The 23,350-nt window shown below is 38.8% G+C and overlaps 2 protein-coding genes across 2 annotated transcripts in view; one reads left to right on the top strand and one right to left on the bottom strand.

Moving 5' to 3' along the window:
- The window catches only part of Necab1 (N-terminal EF-hand calcium binding protein 1), a 170,858-nt gene extending 148,875 nt beyond the window's left edge, over window positions 1-21,983 (top strand). The window contains exons 9-13 of the mRNA XM_005066820.4: window positions 820-873; window positions 8,485-8,597; window positions 13,069-13,146; window positions 14,499-14,590; window positions 17,824-21,983. Coding sequence (XP_005066877.1) covers window positions 820-873; window positions 8,485-8,597; window positions 13,069-13,146; window positions 14,499-14,590; window positions 17,824-17,852 — 366 coding nt within the window. The 3' untranslated portion in view covers window positions 17,853-21,983. The remainder of the gene's footprint in view (window positions 1-819; window positions 874-8,484; window positions 8,598-13,068; window positions 13,147-14,498; window positions 14,591-17,823) is intronic.
- The window catches only part of CUNH8orf88 (chromosome unknown C8orf88 homolog), a 36,597-nt gene continuing 34,466 nt past the window's right edge, over window positions 21,220-23,350 (bottom strand). The window contains exon 6 of the mRNA XM_021225287.2: window positions 21,220-21,629. Coding sequence (XP_021080946.1) covers window positions 21,606-21,629 — 24 coding nt within the window. The 3' untranslated portion in view covers window positions 21,220-21,605. The remainder of the gene's footprint in view (window positions 21,630-23,350) is intronic.

Below are 23,350 nucleotides of genomic sequence, written 5' to 3'. Positions count from 1 at the left end.
GTTATTTGAGGGGAATATTTCACATATTCCTCACTTGGAGTATACGTTTCTTCACAAGTATTGAAGGTTTAGTCGCTTGGTTTTCCTGGGCATATCAATGTGAACCACTGATCATCATCAAATACCAGAAAGGAAGTCTTTATAAAAAGTCTTTCATTCATGAAAATTGACCTTCAAAGGTTCTCATCTAAATGCCACACATACACTGAGGTGTACACATGTACACATGCCTACAGATACACGCACACACACACACACACACACACACACACAGAAAGAGAGAGAGTGAGAGAGAGATTTTTAAATTTTCAAAAGAATCTTTATTTTATTTTAACAAATATTAGTAGTTTTTCCCTTTATTTTTCAATTCACTGATTTTAGTAAAGAAAACTTGTGTTGCAGCACAAAAGCATTATTATAATAGACGACCCTCTGTGATGACCTTCCAAGGAAAGGAAAGACATGACAGTAGTCACAATAAAGGCAATCTGCCTGCTAGGCTGGTCACTCCAACTTCATTCTTCTTCTGAATACATTTCTGGTCACCCCTTTGTTCTCTGTTGGCATCAGTGAAATGAACAGCAGTAACAACTTAAACATATTGTAAATAGCTTCTTAACATTGATTTTTAATAATGATAGAGTATCTCATTATTGAAACGGTTCAATTTTTAAAATGAGAATTAGTTCATCTTTCAAATAATAAAGTACTCAATATTAGCCATCGAAACAAAACTACATATGGTATTATGCTGATTGTTTTAGTTATGTAACTTGGCATCTGTTTCTTTTTCTCTGCCTTTACTTCCTCTGACTGAAGGATCTGAAACTTGAGCCCCTGGAAGAAGAAGTTATTGAAGAGAGCACTAAACCCGTGAGTGATTTCTATATCAGAATGTCAGAAACACATACTTTGAAGGCAAGACTTTAACTAACCTCAAGAACTATTACCCCAATGATAATTTGAAAACTTAAGTAATGAATGAACACTTTTATTCCTTTTAAATTTACCATGGCATTTATTTTTTATAATTTTTTATTTTAGATTATTATCATATGTATTATTTCTTGCTTTCAATAACAATAAAAATTTCATGGCATACAAAAAAGCAAGACAAACCCATCATGAGAATTACTAACTAGTAAACCCAGAAACACAGTATATAGAAAGGTTTCAGAAAAAAATCACAATTTCAGCAATTTTCTAATTATTTTGCACTTTCTTTAAATCTCTTACTAATTTTGGTTGGCTAATGTGGACTTGTGAGGACTTTCATTAGGCACTAGTTGCTTGTGTGAAAGAACTTTTCATGTACAAGATGCAAAATGAAGTTTTATACACTTATAAGACAGTGGGTAATTGTATAATTGTATATGACAGGCAGAGAAGGATACCATCCAGATGTTATCATAAACACCACTAGGCTGAATATTGTAAAGGCATAAGCTGAAACCTAGTCCTGTATACCACTGTATGTCTAGTGCTTAGCTTAAATCTGGGGACTGTTAAATACTAAGAGATTAAGTCATTAGTCTTCAAAATAGCTAAATGGGGGTGTAGTAACATAAGTTATTTTCATAGAAGAAAAAAGTAAGGTGCAGAGAGATTTAAATTTACAGCCACCCTTGGGAAGTCCAACACTGACCTTACACTCACACTCAACAGTCTGGTGACACCATCAATGTGGTGTCTGGTGGATTTCTCACCACTGCAGTAGGGGTACTTGTTGCTAGCAAGGTTGTGAATTAACAGTTTATTGTTTCTGTCCATGAGATATTTTCCCGTCATGAGAACAGATTAGATTAATTGGTGGGCGTGTTGAAACACAGCAAATCTAGACATTTTTGCATGTAACTTTCTGAGCACTGGACCATTAGTTACATCATCATGAATCTAAGATATGGTTTATTTCCTAAGACCGATTTTCCCTATCACCCCCAAAGTCATGGAAGGAAGATCTCATAGACGTTTACCACTTTAGTTGGCTTTGTGAACCTAGGAGAGTGAGCAGGGCCTAACACTGAGGTAAACTAAATCCTCATGGATTAGCCAACTTTATTCAGAGCATCAATTTTTTCAGGCAATTTATACTCTGAGGGTTAAGAAGAGTCACCTGATTAAGGTGTTCAATCACAAGGAAAAGTCACACATGGCAAAAGCATGTTTTTCCATAAAGGCATATGAATAATAACAGCTGAAGTAAAGTCACTCCTTCCGCTACACATGGGAGCAGCAAGAAAGCATATTCTGAGAACAATTCTGTGTTTATAATGAAACTGAGGTCACAAGGCTCTTGTCTTGTTTTCTTGGAGTTTTCTTACAAGCACTGAGAATTCTCACATGAGTTCATTCTTGGACCATGTTCCTACAATAAGACTATTTGGTCTACCTCAATTTTGTGATACAAGTACCACTATTTAAATTTTATATATTCAAACTTAAGAAAAAACAAATACCTTGTAAGAGTGAAGCCAATTCATTTGCAAAAGAAACAGATAGAAGAAAATTCTAAGACTGTCCAGTACTCAAGAGCTCTCAGAGTACTTCAAATCTGCAAAGAATAAATACATGGAATGTGCTTCAGGAAATTCACTAATAGTCACTTGCTAAAAGCAAAAGTATCTTTCGTTTTAATCACCTCACCAAAACAAAAAATTTAAGGACCATCTATGTATCAGTCAATGAAAAGATCTAGAGATAAGTTTGTGAATACTATTCATCAGAAAACAGGTGAGAAGGAAACTAGAAACAATAATAAAATGTGATAAAGAATATTATAGATGAATATACATTTTCACAAGGGGACAAGATCTATTATAGGGGAATATAGAGTGCATCCAGAATTATATATTTAAGACAAAACAACGAAGAAGGGAGTGTAAGAGCCACAGGAGATAGAGGACACCAAGAAAACAAGGCCCTCTAAATCAACATGCTGAAAGCTCTTATGAACTCCTGGAGACTGAGGCAATATGCGCAGGTTCTGCACATGTCTGCCCCAGGTCCTCTGCACTTGTAGTATGACTTCCAGTTTAGTGACTTTTATGGAATTCCTGAGTAGGGAATGAGTAGGTCTCTGATTCTTGTGCCTTTCCTTGGGATCTTTTCGTTCTGTGTTTGTCTTTTCCAATTCCTATATGATAGTTTTTGTTTTGTGTTACTATATTTTATTTTTTATTGTCTCTTAGAAGCCTGTTTGTTTTCTGATGAGAGACAGAGAAGGAGTGGATCCAGATGGGAGAGGAGGTGGGGAGGAACTGGGAGGAGTAGAGGGAGGGGAAACTATAATCAGGATAGATTATGTGATTTTTAAAATCTATTTCCAAAGGAAAAACAGGAAAATAAAGATGTAGTTACAATGTACAAGAAAAGATACTTTACTTCTGAGGACATACTCAGGATAGAATTGTAGTAAGAAGCATGTAGTAAATAGAATAAGAAAATAGTAGAAGATGTTTACTCTAGATACAGTCTAAATAAGTATGCATGCTCCACTAGTTTGCTACTTAGCAACCCAACCCCAAACTTCAGGAACTTGGAAACAATTTTGTGGGTAGGAAAATTAGACAGGGATCAGTGGCATAGTTCTTGTGTCACCCTTGTGGTCCCCTTTAAGTGTCTATGGCCAGCTGTGTATCAGCTTGGCTGGGACTGCCCAAGCCTTGCATACATGTAGAGGTTCAGAACTGCTCTTTGTGGACTTAATGTTTTTTTTTCATAAAGTTGTATTGGAATTGGACCAGTCCCATTCACTTACGCAGTAGCTGTAGTCACTCAATAACAGATTGAGGAGTTGCTATAGGAACCAAGTAACACACAAAGTGTGAAATATTTGCTGTATGTTTACAGAAAACCTTTGTTGACCCTTCAGTGTCAGGTCTTGTTCCCATGACAATCTCAGGGACCTGAGTTGTGCGGGGTTGGAGTAGGGGTGACTAACAGTTCCTTGGGCTCTTATTTGAAACGGTAGAGCACTGTCACTTCTGCAGCATTCGGTTACCCAAAGTGGGTTAGAAAGCTAACCCAGAATCCAGGTGAAGAAAACAGAAATGGGAACTTCCTGGGTGGAGCAGAAGAGTTACATTCCAAGGGGCCTGTAACTTTTGGGGTAGTGAAGACCTCTGGTCATTTTCAGGATTCATCCTACTGAATCATGTAAGGATTGTTTTCAAACTTAAAGAATGGTAGAGAAACAGGTGCATAGAGGTCTAGAGCTCACATCTATACCAAAGATAGCCCCTGAGAAATTCCCGACCCAAGAAATCCTTGCAGATGTCTATGGAAGGACATGTTCATCATCGTGTTGTCGGAAATCAACTCTATTTAGTTATTAGTGCAAAACCAAGTTCCTGGGAGAATCACACAAAGAGATAATTGATCACACAAAACCTTGGGAACTAGTCACAGGTTTGCGTCTTCTGATTTTTGACCTCTGACTCTGAGAGGAAATAAAGCAAAGACCAGTTGGGGTGTTGAACTCAAGTGACTATTTACACTATTAGATGTAGCAAATTTATAGAATGGCTCCAGTTTTCCAATAAAAACCCACACAGTGATTCAGGGGCCCATAGCCCTCTCATCTTGAGTCTCTGTCATTCCCAAGATAGGCCTTCCTCCTACCAACAGGAAAGAAACCTTAAAAGAATGTGATGGCTCAAATCTTTCATAACTTTAGGCTCAAATGTGTTATGTACGACTTCTGTTTGAATACTTGATTAAAAAGAAAAGCATCAAGTGATTGTACCTAAAGAGAAGGTGTGGCAGAAGAGTCCCAAGAACATCTGGAAAAAGAAGGAGTGAACATTGTGGGGTCTAACGATCTAATTCCCACAGGTACCGCCTTTAGAACACACAGAGAACCTCTCTACAAGGGGCCACACAAAGCTCTCTATAGTTACTGCCTTAGCTCAACATCTGGGATCTATGGCTATTATTAAATCCTATTTGTTAGGAATTGGTCTCTGGGGGTGTGAAAAACATGAGAGAAAGACAGACACACAGAGAGAAAGAGAGAGAGAACCACAGTGATCAAACTAGTCTGCAAAGCATGAATGGGGTGGGTGCATGACAAACACACAGCCCTCGCTGCTTGATTACAACAATGAATTCAAGCTGAGAGACATTTTTCAGCTAGGAAATTCTATGACTCGACACTGGGTCTGGATTCTTGGAATAGCCTTGCCACCCAATTGTTTTTGTGAAAAAAATTTTTGCTGGTTCATTAACCTCTGTGATCATCTATAAAAGCCAACTGAAGAAATCACCTTCCTGGGAGTGAGGGGAAGATTGTAGCCTATTCAGAGCCTGTTGAGTGCTCATTTATACTTGTGGACACAAATATAGATCTAACAGCTAACCAGATGAAGAATTTTATTACTGGGTTCAGTATTTCAGTGACAGTGCAATACTGTTTCCTCAAAAAAAAAAGAACTGACTCAAGAAAGCCAGTAACAGAGAGGGAGGACTGATGACCAAAGGGATTAAGACTGGGCTCGTTTAACCCCCAGAAACAGCTGACCTGACAAAGGTTAACTCTTGAATCCCAGGCATCAGCCTGGGAATCCAGCATAGGACCGATCAAGACCCCCTGAATGTGGGTGTCAGTGAGGAGGCCTAGATAATCTATTGAGCCTTGGGCAGTAGATCGGTACTCATCCCGATTATACACACGAACTTTGGACTCCCATCCAACAATGTGAGGTGCACTCTCACCCTGAACTCTTGAGGGAGGGTCTAGGCCCTGCCCTGGATGAAATGACAGACTATGGACACCCCCATGAAGGGCCTCACCCTCCCTGGGGAAATGAGGGGATAATGGAGGAGTTGGGGGGAGGGCACGGGAGGAGGGGAGGGAAAGGGAGAGGGACCTGGAACTGACTTGTGAAGCAACCTTGTTTCTAATCTAAATTTAAACTTAAAAATAAATAATAAAAAGAGAGAAAAAAGAAATGGTCTAACGGTTAAGAATGAATAAAAAATAAAGTAGTGATTCAATATTGGTAATGTATGTAGTTTGCATACAAATAATAGCTATTAAACTGTTGAGAATATCATTTAAGCCACAGGATACTGAGCTACTAGTTTCCTGTTGGCAGTTCTCCATGTAAATGTGGAATAATTCTCTGAATACATATGTATTTCTGTCTCACTTTATTAAACAATTCCATGAAATAGTAAAAAAAACTGATAGACTTATCACAAACTTACATGCCATCAACCTCATAAATGAGCTAAGGTTATTGCCTGGACACAGATTTTTTTTCCACATTATATGTTTTTATTTAAATTAGAAACATGAATGCTTCACATGTCAATCCCAGCTCCCTCTCCCACCCTTCCTCCCTTGTTCCTTCACCAGCCCCTCTAAATCCCCACATAATTCCCCAGGGAGGGTGAGGCCCTCCTTGGGGGGATCTCCAAAGTCTGTCATTTCATCCAGGGCAGGACCTAGGCCCTTCCCCATGACCTGGACACAGATTTTAACCTAATTATTTTGCTAAGTCCTTTAAAAACAAGGAGTTGTGTGTGTGTGTATGTGTCTGTGTGTGTGTGTCTGTGTGTGTGTGCGTGTGTGTGTGTGTGTGTGCATGTGTGTGTGTGTGTGCTGTAGCACTGGGAATTGAACTAGGACTGATGCATTCCAGGCAGGCATTCTGCCACTGAACTAAATCCCCAGTCCTAGAAGTCTGTCATTAACCATCACTGCATACTCAGAACCTTGCATGTAGTATCTCATGACAAAATAGAAAAGCATTTATTGATATCCTGGTCACTGTTCTACTGCTAAGAATAGACACCATGACCAAGCCAACTTTTCTAAAAGAAAGCATTTAATGGGGGCTTGCTTACACTTTCACAGGCTTAGTCTGCTATCATCGTGGCAGGGAGCCCAGGTGCATGCATAGTGACACTCGTGGTGTTGGAGCAGTGAAATCTACTTCTGTATCTGCAGGCAGAGATGGGGAAGAGGGAGAGGCAAGGAGAGGTAGACTGGGTCTGGCTTGGGCTTTTGAAACTTCAAAGCCCATCCCCAGTGTCACAGTTCTGTCAAAAAGGCCACACCTACTTCAACAAAGATACACTTCATCATTCTGTTCCTTTCAAAATAGTGCCCCTCCTTCGGCGACTTCATATGAACCTATAGGGGTAATTCTTATACAAACCCCCACAACTGGATATACTTAGTGCCTCTCATAGTTCTTACAATGCAATCAGTGTTTGACAAGTAACAGCTATTTAACAAGCACTGCGAAATTGTATGGAATAGGGAACAGAAGATCAGGGGTTTAACTGTATTCACTATGCTACGTGGCTAGCAGCATTGGGCAAGTTTTGTTGGTATTCCATATAATTCTTGTGAGTTGCGTTTTAAATTTGCTTTTGCACTTTTATGATGCTTATTTTCATACTTTTTAAGTTTTTCCCCTCAATCCTTGCAGAAGAAGAAAGGATTAATATTGAGACCTATACTTCCACGAGGCACTGGGGCAGGTCTCTAGGGAATTGTCTAGGAAACTGAAACCACAATTATTATAATGGTAATAAGATTTTTCAGGAATAGAGGTTAGTAGCAAAGCCACTGTGAGCCATTAAACTGGGGATAGTAGCAACTTTTCTTGTTGCTACGGCAAAATATTTGACAAAAGCAACTTAAAGAAGACCTGACTATTTATTCAGCCTTATTGTTTTGAGGTTGTACTCCATCATGACGGAGAAGTAGTAGAAGCAGGCTCAGGATGCGGCTGGCGCTATTATGTCCACAGACTGGAAACAGAGACTGATAAGTGCTGGTGTCCGGCTTGCTGTCTCCTTAGTCTGGGACTACAGCTCCGGGAATGGTGGGCAACAGTTAAGCTGGGTCTTACCTGCTAAATTAGCCCAATACAGAAACTCCCTCACAGACCATACCCAGAGGTTTGTCCCTTAGGTGATTCTGGATCTGGTCAAGTTGACAGTACAGAGCATCACACAGTGTTAGAGCATACGGAGTAGCACATGTTGTAAATGGGTAATATTTGATAGCCCTTTAATCGCCAATGCAGCATTGGAAATGCAACGGTAAGCCCACATTTTTAAAGCAAATTTGATTGTAATGACTATCACAGTATCTGATATCTGAAAAGTATCCAAGAAGCTATGCGGATTACGATGGAACTTCTCTTTAAAACTTGGTATCTTTCGGGCGGTGGCAATGATTCAACAGCATATCAGAGGCACTCCGCACTCCGGGAAGTTTTTAGGAGACCAGTGCCTGGGTCAGCCACCTCCGCCTCACAGAGACTGACTCTTGAAAGCTCCTCCGTGATTCTAATTGCATCCCTTGCTTAATTTTTAAAGAAGAAACCGCCTCGGTGCAGAGCGTTTCTTTAGCTTCTGTTGCTATGTATTTGGTGGCTTTTGTTTGACTTGAGAAGGAATAGTCAAGTCTTTCCCTGGTCAGTTTCTGGCTGGCAGTCGTGTTTGCAAGCTCCCTTTCCTCTGCAGCACATCATGCTCGTGCAGCGCCAGATGTCCGTGTCAGAAGACGATCTGGAAGAGTTCCAGCTTGCTCTGAAACACTACGTGGAGAGCGCCTCAGCCCAAAGCGGGTGCCTGCGGTAAGCGTTCAAGTGCAAGCCCCCACTAGCTCTACACAGGTGGTGAACGTGAGAGTTAGGTGAGGGTGCAGGAGCCAGAGCACAGGCATCTCCAAATCCTCGTGTTTTGCCCTGCAGAGCAGTCCTGTCCTGGCATTTGCAGAGCTTAGCAGGATATTTTCTGTGTGATCTTTGAACCAGCGTTGATTTAATCATTAGGCTTACCGAGACCAATAAAGCGGAGAGCCATCTGGATGGGAAGGGTTTCACATAGATTGCAATGTCCTCTTTGCACACAGGCCACCAGCATGCATTGAGAATCATGTGTAGACAAGGCTCCTACTCACGGCTGTGTGACCTCCACAACCCTGTGGACTAATGACCACTTCCACGATTGTGATAATAGCAGGGCTCTCCAACATTAAGATTTCAGACCTTGATTGTTTCAAAAAAGCAGCGGCAACATCTTTCTTTCTCCCTTCATTCCATGGCTTTCTCTCTACTGTTGTATAAAACTCATAAATTATGCTACACCTCTGTAATTTTTTACTACCACTGGTCCAGTAAAACAGTACTAGAATAGTTGTCCACAAACTGCTTTGGGTGCCAGAGTAGCCCCAGCGAGAAGGAACCTGCTGTGGGCAGGTCAGAGAGGTAATAGGTGAGGCATGTGATGCTTGCAGCAAGCCTTTCAGAACCATGAAGAAGTGCCCCTGCTGGAGGAGAGGACCACTTCCTGAAGGATGGGTTTCCAGCCTTGGCTTCTCCTTCACAGCACTCGTGTTTCTTAGCAGTTATTCATCCACTTAGGGCTGACTCTTCAGTTCATTTCTCTTGCAGGAATGGTCAGAATATATATGAGTATGAGAAAATGACCACACAGGTGGAACGCCCTGTGGAAACATCAGTGTTTCAGATGTACCAGTTAATCAGTTACAGTTCTCTACGTATGGACGAATCATCAAATGCCACTCATGTCAGCAGCTGCGATCTTGGGCACCCTCCACACCTGCCTGGTGCTGAGCTGTTGCCGCTCTGTGAATTAGCAAACGTTTTAGATTTATTTCCCACAATGCTTAGCTAATTCTCCCCATGCAAGACACAGAGTGCTGCCATGGGTGATGCCTTACAAGATTAGCAATTTTCATATTTAGTTTTCAAGGTTATCATTACAGGCATATATTACATCCAGTTTAGGCTCTGGTGTGTTAAAAACTTGCTCAAGCTTCACTCAAAACCATGCTTAATCTTCCTTGTCAGGATTTAATCATAGCTGAATTAAGGATTCCTGAACATTTTTGGTTAACTAAGGGTGGGATACATACACAAGATCCTTCCTGTTCCAGTTAGGCTAGGAATAACCTTGCTAAATTCAAGCAACTGAATTAGAACTTTTTCTCTGAGTATTCATTAATAAATGTGTAAGTTTGAGGACTCACAGAGATTTGGTTACAGTATTCTGTCAACGGTACTTTAAAGACCACGGGGAGGGCTGACAAGTTGGCTCAGTGGGTAAAGGTGCTTGCCACCAAGCCTAGTGATCTGAGCTCGATCTTTGAGTTCTGCATGATGGAAGAAGAGAACTGACTTCCACAACTTATCTCTGACCTCCACATACCTATGCTGGTGTGCATTCATAAACACACACACACACACACACACTCATGTGAGTGGGTATATAATGTTATATTATTACATGCTGCTGGCTTCCTCTGCAATTACAAATTCTCAATACCTTTTGTGAGAAAATCACCAGCTCAGTAAATGATCTGTGCTCGTAGAATCACCCTTGATGCCAGACAGGAAATAGCTTCTGCCTTCGATGATTTTATCATCTGACTTTGGAAACGGGCTCCTTACTCATAAAGGTCAACAGCAATTCCAATCATATTCTTGTCCTAAAATTCTAGGTTTTTTAATAGAATTGATCTCTGAGACTACTTTCAGTTACAAAGCTCGGGAAATATAACATGTTCATATTTCCAATGTCAAGGACCCAGGAAATATTACTGTGGATTATATTGCAAAAATCACTCTTGAGACACCCTTACGTGGGGTGGGGTGCATTGAGGCATCAGTCATCAATCTGTATGGATAAGATAAAATATGGTGGCCAAAGCTAGACCCGGATGTAGAGAAATGTGGGGAGTGTGTCCCTCCTGTTACATCGTTTTTTTTTTCATTCATTTGGCCCTGTGGTAATGCAGAGCAGGCACGTGGAGAAGGAAGGAAGCTAAGAGTAAGGGAGTCCACTGCATCCTCATAGAACCATTTCAGAGAGGGGGAAACTGAGGTTGAGTAATGGGCCAAAGGTGGCACACTTATTGAGTGGTAGTTCTACTGGGACATTCTTTGGCCCACTGTCCTATCACACCACTATATCCCTTCCTCTTTAATCCTCCACCCCAGTCTTCCACAAGCCTGGGCATTGTGCTGACATGTGACTTTCACTGGGAGGGCAATACTAGAGATCAAACACAGGATCTCACCTGCTACACAAGTGTTCCACCAACGAGTACATCTCCAAGGCTTGATGGCCTGAAGGATATCTCACCACTTAGTCAAAGCTGGTCTCAAACTCAAGATCCTGCTGGAATTACAGGCTTACAGGCCTTTCTGTGCTAGTCCAGAAAATGTAACATTCTCATAGTACAATAACTGGGAATTTAATATAATGAGTAATATCAATAACTCGTTTGCAGAAGGCAATTAATGAGGGGCCTGAAATGCTAAGCTGGGTGTTCCAATCTTTATTCTAAAGAAAATAGGGTTGAAATTTGAGCATTAGGGAAACCTCCAAGACACTAAATAAGCTATAGATTCTCATCCCAGGAAAAAGTATATATGCACATTAATTTGCAAACCACTATTGAGGTTTATGGAAAAAGTCACAAAGCTTACCTATGAACTCATGGAGTAAGAAATACTAAGTCCTATTGTATTATTATCACACAGCAATTATTTATTCAGAAAAATCTTAAGTTGAGCTAGTAACATTAGTAAATCATGCATAATGAAGCAAATTACATTTTAAAATATGAAAAATACCATACTACAAAAATAAGCAAAACACCCTCTATTCATGCTCCACACTGCCATGAGCAGCATCTTTTAAAACAAAAAATATTTTTAAAAATCCTTTGTGTAATTACTGCCACCTGCTGGTCACAAGCAGATCCTAAATCCTAAATCTTCATTGATCATTTCACTGGAAAATGCTTATTTTTTTTCTTTTGATCCTTTATTTTGCTACCTAGTTTAAATATAGAAGATTAGACTAAAAAGATAACCTTTAAGAATTGTTTTTAGCCGGGCGGTGGTGGCGCACGCCTTTAATCCCAGCACTCGGGAGGCAGAGGCAGGCGGATCTCTCTGAGTTCGAGGCCGGGCTGGACCGATAAGCCTCCAAAACAATACAGAGAAACCCTGTCTCGTAAAACCAAAAAAAAATTTTTTACCATGCATCACACTTTTGTCTTTTTTACACAAGCTCATGAACGCATGGGCCTGTCCCTCCATTCTTGTTTCAGGGTTGGTCGAGTCTTCTTCCTCGCCTATTGCATTCAGCTTTCCTCTGTGCTTTACCTGACTGTCCTCCGTTATGCGCCACACTGCTGTGAGCAGGGTATTTTATTTATTTGGTTGGTGAGTTTGGTTTTTCCAGACAGGGTTCCCCTGTACCTTTGGAGCCTATCCTGGAACTCACTTTGTAGACCAGGCTGGCCTCACACTCACAGAGATCCGCCTGCCTCTGCCTCCTGAGTGCTGGGATTAATGGCGTGTGCCACCAATGCCTGGCTGAGCAGTATATTTTAAGTAATTTTTAACAAATTTTGGCACAAAAAAAAGATACTTGCTAAAACTTTTGAATGGGGATTGGGGAGATGGCTCCACAGTTAAGAGTACTGACTGGTCTTCCAGAGGACCCGGGTTTGATTTCAAGTATGGTGGTTCACAACTGTAACCTCAGTTTCAGGGGAACATAATAACCTTTTCTGACCTCCAGGGTCACTAGGCAAGTAAGTGGTGCACAGGCATACATGCAAGCCAAACACAAATAATAAACTAAGAACTTTTTAAATAAAAGTTATCAAAGATAGTAAACTAAAAAGTATATGCCAAAGTAGGTGCACTGGGCTACTCTTGATAAATCCATTTGGTAGTCTGACAAGCTTAAATTACTTTGTTTCCTATACATGCAGGTAACATTGTTGCATAATACATAGAGATTAGAAAATTTGGTTCACTTTTGTCTGTGTGCCCACTGTGGGTGGTTATGGATATGTGTGTGCACACTGGTACACAGACAAGGGCTTGAGGCTGTTGAGAGTCTTCTTTGGCTGCCCTCCACATTATTCACTGAGGCAAACTTAGCCAGCCTGTGACGAGGATCGTACAACTTGTCACTTATGCTTTGCCCTCTGAGCCATATCCCCAACCCCTCCTTTGCTTCTTTAATTTCCAGGGCCCAATCATGTCTTTTCTATTTCAGCATTTCTATACAGAAGCTTTCAAATGAATCTCGCTACATGATTTATGAGTTCTGGGAGAATAGCAGTGTGTGGAATCGGTAAGTTGCAAGGAAAAATGACTTCTTCTATTAAATGTGGGTGTGGCAATGTACAACTTTGTACCATGTATTTTTGCCTACTTTTTTGATGCTAGAGATTGAACCATGGCTTCTAGCATGCTGGGTAAGTGCTCTGTCACTGATATATCCCAGCTTCCTTCTGACTTTATGCTTTGAAAATAGGATGGGTAAGTTGTCCAGGATGATCTTGCACTTAACTCTGTAGCCCAGTCAGGCCTTGATTTGAAATACTTTTCCTTCAGCCTCAAGTATCTAGGATTCCAGACCTGTGCCACCAGATCTGAGGTATATACCTCATCTTAAAATCTGTCTTCCTGTTGAACTGAACTTATTTCATAGCGTCAGATAATGATCCCACTCTGAGTTTTTGCATTTTACTGATGTTCTTAGTAAAGCAGAATTAGACAATGGTCATGGGTGTCTCAGGAAGGAGAAGTGATGGGGGTGTGAAGTTTCATAAAATATAAGCTCTGTGGATATCGGTTTGTTGTATTTGAATTTAAAACTATACGCATTGGCTAATATAACTTTTTAAATGTCCTTAAACTTTAGATATAAAGGAATAAAAGACATTGAAAAAGCTGGAAAATCAACTTTGAAAGTAAAAATGATCAATAACAAATATGCAATTTAAAATGTGATGAACTTTTTGTTATTCTAACCCACAAACAGTTCTGATGGTTTTTGGTAGTACACAAAACATAGCTCTCCAATTATCAGTGTTTTAGAGTACTAAATATGGAAATAAAAGAATACTGGGAAATTCAACTGACTCCTATTTCACCTTAAATTGACATTTCTGTGGCTTCAACAAACAGTGTTGGGATGTTGCTCAATGGTAGAGTGCTTACCCATTGATAAATAATTGAAGCATTCTGTGCTATAATGAAGACACAATAGCAACAATGTTATTTCAGGCAGAATCCTGGAAGGAACCTTAGCTCCAAGCATATCGGTCTTCTTAAAGATGAGATTTTTATTCTCTACTGATGGAAAATTTACACTTGTTGTTTTCAGATAGCCTGTTCTTTAAGCATGCAGATATTAAAATTCTTTCATTTGTGCATTTCTCCTGGAATTTAGCCTACCCTCCTATTGTTGGGTGTTTTGTATGCTTATCTTAAATGCCCTTTCTTCTAAAATTCTGATGACAATAATTACTCTTCAGGCTCTATTAAAATTTAAATAAGCATCTAGAGCAAACTATATCTGGTCAATTAGTTAAACCACCCCCAAATCATGACATCTTGGTAGAATTTGATCTCCGCTGTACTCTACTTGGGAAGGCTTTAAACAAAAATGCGCAATTTTAACCTACAATCATTTCACAGCCACCTCCAGACAAATTACAGCAAGACCTTCCAGAGAAGCAATGTGGATTTCTTGGAAACTCCAGAGCTCACATCTACTATGCTAGTTCCTGGTAACTACCCTGGAGCATGTGTAGTGCTTCTGTGTGTTTCTCACCACCTTTTATTTTTAAGATAGCATGATATCCCACATTCTATCAATGGCACTTTCTTTACTGTTCCTTCATTCAAAATTTGGGGAGAAGGGGAAAATATTTTATTGTCTTTTGTCTTTAATGACTGCTTATTTCTAGCTACATTAAACCTAGTACTGGTAGCTGCTTGGGCACCACAATTTTAGCAAAATTTAGGTGCAAGTCAACTCATATACTTCAAAAATCTTTAAATGCTTTACTATATTCCAACTAGTATGCTGAATGTAATTTGAAATAAGTGATCACAGCAGGATTGTTAGAGTGTTGGAAAAGTTCATTACAATAGTTGCTAAAATGATTTTTGTAACTGGGAGAAAGAAGAATGGAAGGAGAAATTGCCTAAGAAGCCCGGGCAAAACTTAAGATTACTGAGAAAATTCATTTGCTGTCTACCCATCCACCCAGCTACACACTGTACATATGCTTACTGTGTAATAGTGTGTGCTAGGTACAGGGGTTCCTGAGATGCTTAGTCTATTTACTGAAACCAGCTGGGATCCTGCTCTGACCAAGCATTTTGCTAGAAGCTAACAGATGTACAAAGTAAAAACATAGTCTGTAAGGGTAAAGTGTTGTCTATCCAGTATCACAAAAAATTTACAAAGGGCATATATTTACATAAAAACAAAACACAGTTCAAGGCACAAACTAGTAGTTACCACTAGAGGTAATAGATGCTTAGTAGACTTAAAGAAGTTATCCTACTCAACTTTAAAGTGGAGACTATCTTAATTAGGTATGTAAACAACAATTTAGAGTCCTTGGAGGTTTTTTAAAATGGATGACAACATGGTCCAATCAGTAATAATGAACAGGATGGACAAAAGTAGCCTTCATAGAGTGGAATCTAACCAAGCAGGACAATGACCTATATCAAGGGAGAAAAGAACCTACACCAAGAGCCTGCTGGGATTCCAGCTGCAGACGCAGTGTCTATCCACAGCAGCACGGTAGGATCAATTGTGAGTGAAGACATGAGCAGATAAGAGCAGAACATCTGAAAGAGGCCTGGAGAAATGTCTTTCAGTAAAAGATCTGCTGAGGAAGAAGAGCTACTTTATTAAGGAGAACAAGGGGCACCATCCAGGGGAGAAGAACCAGAACAGGCAGGATAATATCAGAGTGGAATGCGAGGATACCATGCTCTGTGGGGCATTCATGCTGAAATGATTGGGAAAAAATGACACAGAAAATGAGAATTGACAAGATCATTACTAAAGAGAAGAGTCTTAATGGAGTGGTAGGGCTCTGATGCATTGAGAACCAGATGGGAGATAAGGCAATGAATTCTAGGACTGCAGCTGGTTGAGGAGACAGGAGGCCAGGAGGGATAGCCTTCAATTTAGCTGATCCTCACAGTCTAAGGCAGAGTTTTGGTGTGCCAATAGAGCTCCTGGGCGGACATGTGTACAGAATTTCTCTTGCCGGATAGCTGGCTTAATCCTCAAACAAACAAAAAGAACCATGGACATGGATGAGTATCTCAGGTTTTGCAGTTTGACTTGGTTTATATTGCAAGATGCTATAGTTAGGGAAGGCCAGGAAGGTATGGTGACAAGTTATGAAGAAAGAGACTGAGGCAGCCACATTCTATTTATCTAGCAAGGTTTTAGCTTCACTGTTATAACAAGCTTGAACGTGCTGTTCTAAACAGGTTCAGCCTAGTATACAAATAAATGATGTAAATAGGACTGGCACAGCCTTTGTTGATAGAAGATAGGGAAACAGTGCTACCATTTATCTGCTCATCTTTTCTTTAAGGCTATACTGCTACTATATTACACAAAACAGTGAAACTTTTCTGATAGATGAAGACCTTCTATATCACAGAAACACTGACTAAACATGCAAATCTCCAAGGTCTGATTTTAACACTTTTGTGTTTGCCATCTTATCCATTTTCAATTCTCCCAAAACTAAGCCCATTGGTTCAAAAGAGTGAAAGCACTGTGTTCTTTTTGAGGTCTTGAGTCTATCCAGTCAGAAAAAAATATGGGCAAAGATAGAGTAGAAAAACAATACAGAAAGGGGCTCATGAGTTAACAAGAAGGGTGGAAGAAATGCTATTGCAAGCATTGTAAATGTAAAATAACCTAGTAAGTTTTATGATCCAGCTTCAGCATTATTTTGGATGAACTTTTGATGTGACGAACTATTCCATCACTGACACATGCATTCATTCTCTGCTTCACTGTCTCTCGGTGTTCTCTCATTTACAGAGAATGAAGCTGAATCAACTCTCATTCTTAGACGCTAATAAACTTGATGCAATTAAATTTCTGTCCAACTTTACTTTGATTTCCATATCACACCTAATCTCAACAATGAAAAATGGAACTTAACAGAACATTAGGAAAAGTTAGTCTTGGCTTCTAACACAAATTCAAACTTACTGCAAACAAAATTGTAACATTCCTTGGAGCATTCCACCTATTTTAAAGTTTCCTACGTGTGACTGCAGGAACGCAAAGTACATCCCTCTAAGCAATTAAATCCGAATGCCAACTGAAGCATACTGAGATACAGCAATGTTGGCCCACTGACCATCGTAAACCATACAGACAGCAGAAGTTAGGTACTCAGCTTGGGAGCCAGAATATCCTTACCATAAGGCAAGAAGGTACACAAGAAAGTAAGGTCTGAGTGCAAGCCAGTCAACAGCTTTAAAACACAGATTACTCATCTGCCTTTACCACAGGTGCCAGCAACCATACTTTTTTGTCATGGGTTATGTTCAGGTATTTATATTCATTGGGAAACACATTTCTAGTGCTGGAATATAAACATATTAAAAATACTGTTTATATTACATCTATTTGCTTAGACTCAGACTTCCTGAAGTATGTATGTAGGAGTACCTTATGTTATTTGCTAACAACTGCTAGTATTGGGTAGATTGCAACATGACTCATCATTAATGTGTTGATAATCTTGCTACAATAAACATTATTCATCCATAACAGAAAAGTCTTAGACAACAGCGAACAAAAACCTACAGTATAATAGTTACACAGAAATAAATCAATATCCCAAAAAGTCTAGAATTGAAACCTAGAAAAAGTTATGCAGCCTGAAGATGAAGGGAATGACCTCTTTACAGTTTGGCTTTCTATGCCTTAAAAACACATTTTCATTATTTCTTCTTCTTTCAGCTTCATGGTGGATCCTGAACAACAATTAGATGTCCCTACACACTGTCTTTATTGTTCCAAGTACAAGTGTTCTTATCTAAAATGCAACCTGGAAAGTTCTCTGTGGTTGTCAATTGCACACTTTTGTTCAATGTGTTTACTGTAAGTACACTATCCTGAAGTATATTCTGTAACTATTTTCAAAGTTTATTGTTACTCTTGATAATTGATGCTAATTTATACATTGTAATCAGTCTTATAGCAAAATCTTAATATATAAAATGGTATATAGGTAATAAAATTGTGATAATTATGGTAAAAATGCTAAGAACTTCTAGAGCATCATAGAGCAGGGTTTGTAAGCAGGCATATGCTCCAAATGATTACATCTGTGCTTTGTGACTTTTTTTAGTAATACATTTTCCTGTGACAGAAAAATTCTTCTTCAATAAGGTCCACATGTTCATCACATGGTCTTCCAACAATTTCCTTTATAATTCCTTTAATATTAACATAAATGTAGAAAACAAACTTGGTTTTAGCCTGTAGAAGCTCTATCCATGTGTCATACTGTAAAGTGATATTTTGCAAGTGAACACTCTGTAGTAACTTAGGGCATTTACTAATGTGACACCTTTGTTAGTATCACAATTTAAACATTATTGAGCAAACTTAAAGTTTATGGCAGAAGCCTTTAGTATATAATTCAAATAGCTGACTATTCTTATAAAAAAGGACACTTGCATATAAATGAAGATTTTTGAAACCATTACTTTAAATCTAAAATTTCAACTAAAGAAATTTAAAACAAGCACAAAATTTTAATACTGAATAAACCTATTTTATGGGCTTTCCTGATAAACTACACAGCTTATCTACTCTCCTCTATAAACTCTGGTTATAGACTCTGCTATGAAAATACATATAGAACTATTACCATGTTATTCTCTCATACAAATGTCTTCAAAATGCTGGGTCTTAAGGGGGAAAAACATGTAAAATATTATAGTATTTTGTTCTTTTTCTTTTGGTTTTGCTTTTTGAGACAAGGTTTCTCTGTGTAACATCCCTGGCTGTCCTGGAACTCACTTTGTAGACCCAGGTGGGCTCAAACTCACAGGGATCCACCTGCCTCTGCCTCCCGAATGCTAAGATTAAAGGTGTGCTCCACCACTGCCTGGTAGTACTATGGTATTTTAAACAAGTGGAAAATCTAGGGAAAGACAAAGCTTGAATGAAAATTTAATTTCATAAATATGAGACTCAATCTAGAATACTATCTCATAATTTATGAGACATTAATTTATTGAATACTTTTGTATAATTTCCGTACTTATCTATTTTCATAGTGTGTTGGACCAGAGGAGCACATTTTTACTTACACACACACGCACACACACATACACACACACACACACACACACAATGTGTATATGTATATTCAAATCTTAAGATGACAAACATTAAAAAACAGTGCCTGGCACAACTCTTTTGGTATAGACATGCAAGGCAAAAATGCTAATGGAGTTTTTATATAATGATTGTTGAGACAAACTATACATTGTGTGAAAGGCAAAGATAGCAAAGCAGTCTTTGTGGTCCCACTGTGATTACACACCATAAAGTCCTGAAACCCAGGAATCTTTCCAACATGTACATGCTCCTTGGAAATGCTTGTCATAAATGATTTCAAAATATAAGTTACAGCCAATGGAAACATTGTCTTAACTGGCCCACTCATATCCAACCCAAAAATTCTATCATGTGTTTTGCATACTGGGTAGCTCCCAAAGTAGCACAGTAGTCTAACTGAAGAGGATCTCGGCCCAGCAACAGAGTTTGGAGAAAGGTCCTTTGGCTACAAATTGTAATAAGTTTTATAAATATATTAAACTAGAATCAAAGGGACTTAAGAAAAAAACAAATAATTAACCAATTAAGTATGGCCAATCTTGTCTCGGCTATTATGCATATATTTATGTATTTGGTTTAAGTGTGTGTGTGAATATGTATGAAAATGCATACATATTCACAGTAGATCCTATAATGAAAAAGAGAACCGTAGGAGGCAACACACACAATGATGCCATCCATAGTATACATTATCTCATTTCATACACAACGATGCCATCCATAGTATGTGTATATATATAAAATTTCAAGCAAGCAATACATTTATGCCTAATGAACAGATTTTGTTTTTGTTTTCTATTTTAAAAAATCCTTTCTTTCAGAAGCAAACCAATGTAAAATAAGGTACAAAAAGGCCAGTCTGGTAAATCTCCTCTGGCAGAGGCGCTAGGTTTGGTACTTCACATTCAGGAGAAACAAGGACAAGGTTGCTGCTACTAGTAGCCTCCAGTAACTTCCAGTGGCCCCAGAACACAAGAGTAAAGGAGTGGGTTTATGCTTACCTTTTTGTCTGCAGTATTTCTGACACATTCCATGCAGTTTAGTGCATTAAATTTCTAAGAATTAAAAGTTTAATCCTCAAAATTCTTAATCCATATATATTCTTATGTGAAATTATAGAATTGAAACTTAATGTACATCAATTGTTTGCAAATGCCTGCATTTGTCCTCTTTTGGAAACAATATCAATTTTACTTTCCAACTCTTTGACTCTCAATCATATGGTCTGATGAATGACATTAAGTATCAGCTACTTTTCAACTTTAATTTCACTAACTACCACTTCAAATGTTTATCTCTGCTCGGCGTTATGGATCTACGACCATGTTGTTCTTAAGAACCTAGAGAACAATCAATCACGTGTTTGAAGTATCTATCAGAAAGGCTTCCCCCTGCCATTGTGTCTATCAGAAAGTCTTCCCCCTGCCATTGTGTCCATCAGAAAGTCTTCCCCCTGTCATTGTGTCCATCAGAAAGTCTCCCTCCTGTCATTGTGTCCATCAGAAAGTCTTCCCCCTGCCATTGTGTCCATCAGAAAGTCTTCCCCCTGCCATTGTGTCCATCAGAAAGTCTTCCCCCTGCCATTGTGTCCATCAGAAAGTCTTCCCCCTGTCATTGTGTCCATCAGAAAGTCTTCCCCTGTCATTGTGTCCATCAGAAAGTCTTCCCCCTGTCATTGTGTCCATCAGAAAGTCTTCCCCCTGCCATTCTGTCCATCAGAAAGTCTTCCCCCTGCCATTGTGTCCATCAGAAAGTCTTCCCCCTGCCATTCTGTCCATCAGAAAGTCTTCCCCCTGTCATTGTGTCCATCAGAAAGTCTTCCCCCTGCCATTGTGTCTAACAGAAAGTCTCCCTCCTGTCACTAACAACTGCGCTTTAAGCATGCTGAATCATTCCAAGTCTCTGGAGACATCATAATGATCTGTTTAAGTGATGGTGTGAAATCATTTGGAAAAAGAACAAGTAACATTGGCTTTGTGGGCAACAAAAATTATATACCATATATACATTGTAGCAAATACTTTATATTTGAGAATCTTTACAGCTTACATTTCCATTCCATTATTACAAGTGATGAAAAACAAGAATTGCAAGTAGCATGCAAATTATAATACAGTCTTCCCACTTCGCCAACAACATCCCCACTTTCGAGTGTTACTTCCCAATTTTCGCAGGAACTACCTGCAAAGTTGAAACTGATTAGAAAAATTCTTTATAGTTTAAATATCTCTTTCTCATTTTATGAGAAACCAAATAGCCAACCATCAAAAGTAAAAATAAATTGAATCGTCACAGTCCATTAGTTATTATTACTAGGTCCACTTCATTTGCAGGTGTCCAAAATATAAAATGAATAATTCTTTATCTTCAAATTCATCTGTTCTTAAATGCTACTTAAAACTTTGGTTGTTTTCCTGTAACATAGAAGAAAGATAATTTATCAATTAGACTTACTGAATACAGTTTTCACCAGTTAGCTTATTCAACCAAATACTATGAATCTACTTCTATGTAAATGCATGTTACTATAGAAACTATTAAAGTAACTGGAACTATCAAATACATTTGTGTTTCAGCAAACCTATGTAATCCATTTTTAAATATAGTAAATTGTATTCTAAGTTTGTTGTTCTGTTTCTGTGATACCTAGTTTTAAAAATACTGTTAATGCATAAAGCAAAATAAGCAATTCTACTGAACATTTATCCAAAACAAGTTTGTCAAGCTTTTATTAACAAAATAAAGTGTTAATGATTTAAGCCTGGAAATAAAAAGTGATTGTGTTTTATGTAAAACTGAAATTTATATTTATTCTTTTTTCCTCTTTCTTATTTTAAATTTAAGTTAGAAACAAGCTTGTTACACATGTCCATCCCAGATCCCTCTTCCTCCCCTCCTTCCCCACCGTCTTCACCAGGCCCCCCAGCCCCCCAGCCAATCTGTACTCCAATATATATTTATTCTTATAGACCAAGAAATTATATGTCCCCTTAATCTTCAAACAGATGATAAAGTGCTAGTATTTAATACCTTTTCCTTTACCAAACATTCCTTTCTTAAGAACATTATTAAAATGCATTTGATTTGAAAGAAAAGGCTAGTGAGCTAGTGAGACGATGAAGTGAATAAGGTGCTTGCTGCTGATCTCTAGAACCTACACAGTGGGAAGAATAATAACTCCTGCATAGCTATTTTCTGACCTCTGTACATATGCAGTGCCAGGCATGCACACACACACACACACAACAAATAAAATAAAAATATAATAAAGGTGTTTAACTAGCTGGGGGCACCTAAGTTGTTAGGGAGCTTAATTGTGGAATATTGATATAAACAATGAATATAAACAGCAGTAATTTGTAGTCAAGGAAATACATTTATTTATAATGGGGGTTTATATGTGTGTGCCAACTGAAGCACAGATACACATGCATAGAGATCAAATGGGGATGCCAAGTTTCTTGGTCTGTGACTTTCACCTTATTCTCTTGAGAAAGGTTGTGTCACTGAACTTGAAACTTGGCTGACAATAAGCAAGCCCCAATGACCCTCCTATTTTCATAGGCACTCACAATCAGCTTTTTATATAGGTTCTGAGGATTCAAACTCAGGTCCTTATGCTGGTGCACCAAGTGCTCCTGCCCAGTGAACCATCATCCTAGCCCCATGAATGTGAAAATGGCATAGATTTCTAAGACTTAAAATTTTAAAAAGAGGTCTGGAGAGAGAGCTTACTGGTTAAGAGCACTTGACTGCTCTTCCCAGAGGTCCTGAGTTAGTTCCCAGCAACACATGGTGACTCACAACCATCTGTAATGAGATCACATTCCCTTCTGGTGTTCATGAAGACAGAGCACTCTTATAGTTAAAATGCATGAATAAATAAATCTTTTTTTAAAATTCCAAAAAGAAGAAAAGGAGCTAGATAGTATTCTCTACCCCATGGTGGAACTTTTCTCAGCAAACTTACAGTACTGAGTCTCACCTTAAAGTTATAATAAGATAACTGGAGGATATCAAGAGGCTACAGATTGGAAAGGAAGAAGTCAAAGCATTGCTAGTTTCAGATGGCAAGATAGTATACATAAGTGACTTGAAAAATTCTACCAGTGAACTACTACACCTGATAAACACC

This window comes from Mesocricetus auratus, unplaced genomic scaffold (genome assembly GCF_017639785.1).
Source record: "Mesocricetus auratus isolate SY011 unplaced genomic scaffold, BCM_Maur_2.0 Super-Scaffold_6730, whole genome shotgun sequence".
Classification (NCBI taxonomy): domain Eukaryota; kingdom Metazoa; phylum Chordata; class Mammalia; order Rodentia; family Cricetidae; genus Mesocricetus; species Mesocricetus auratus.
Note: the sequence above shows the minus strand (reverse complement) of the source record. Positions and strands in the feature narration are given on the sequence as shown.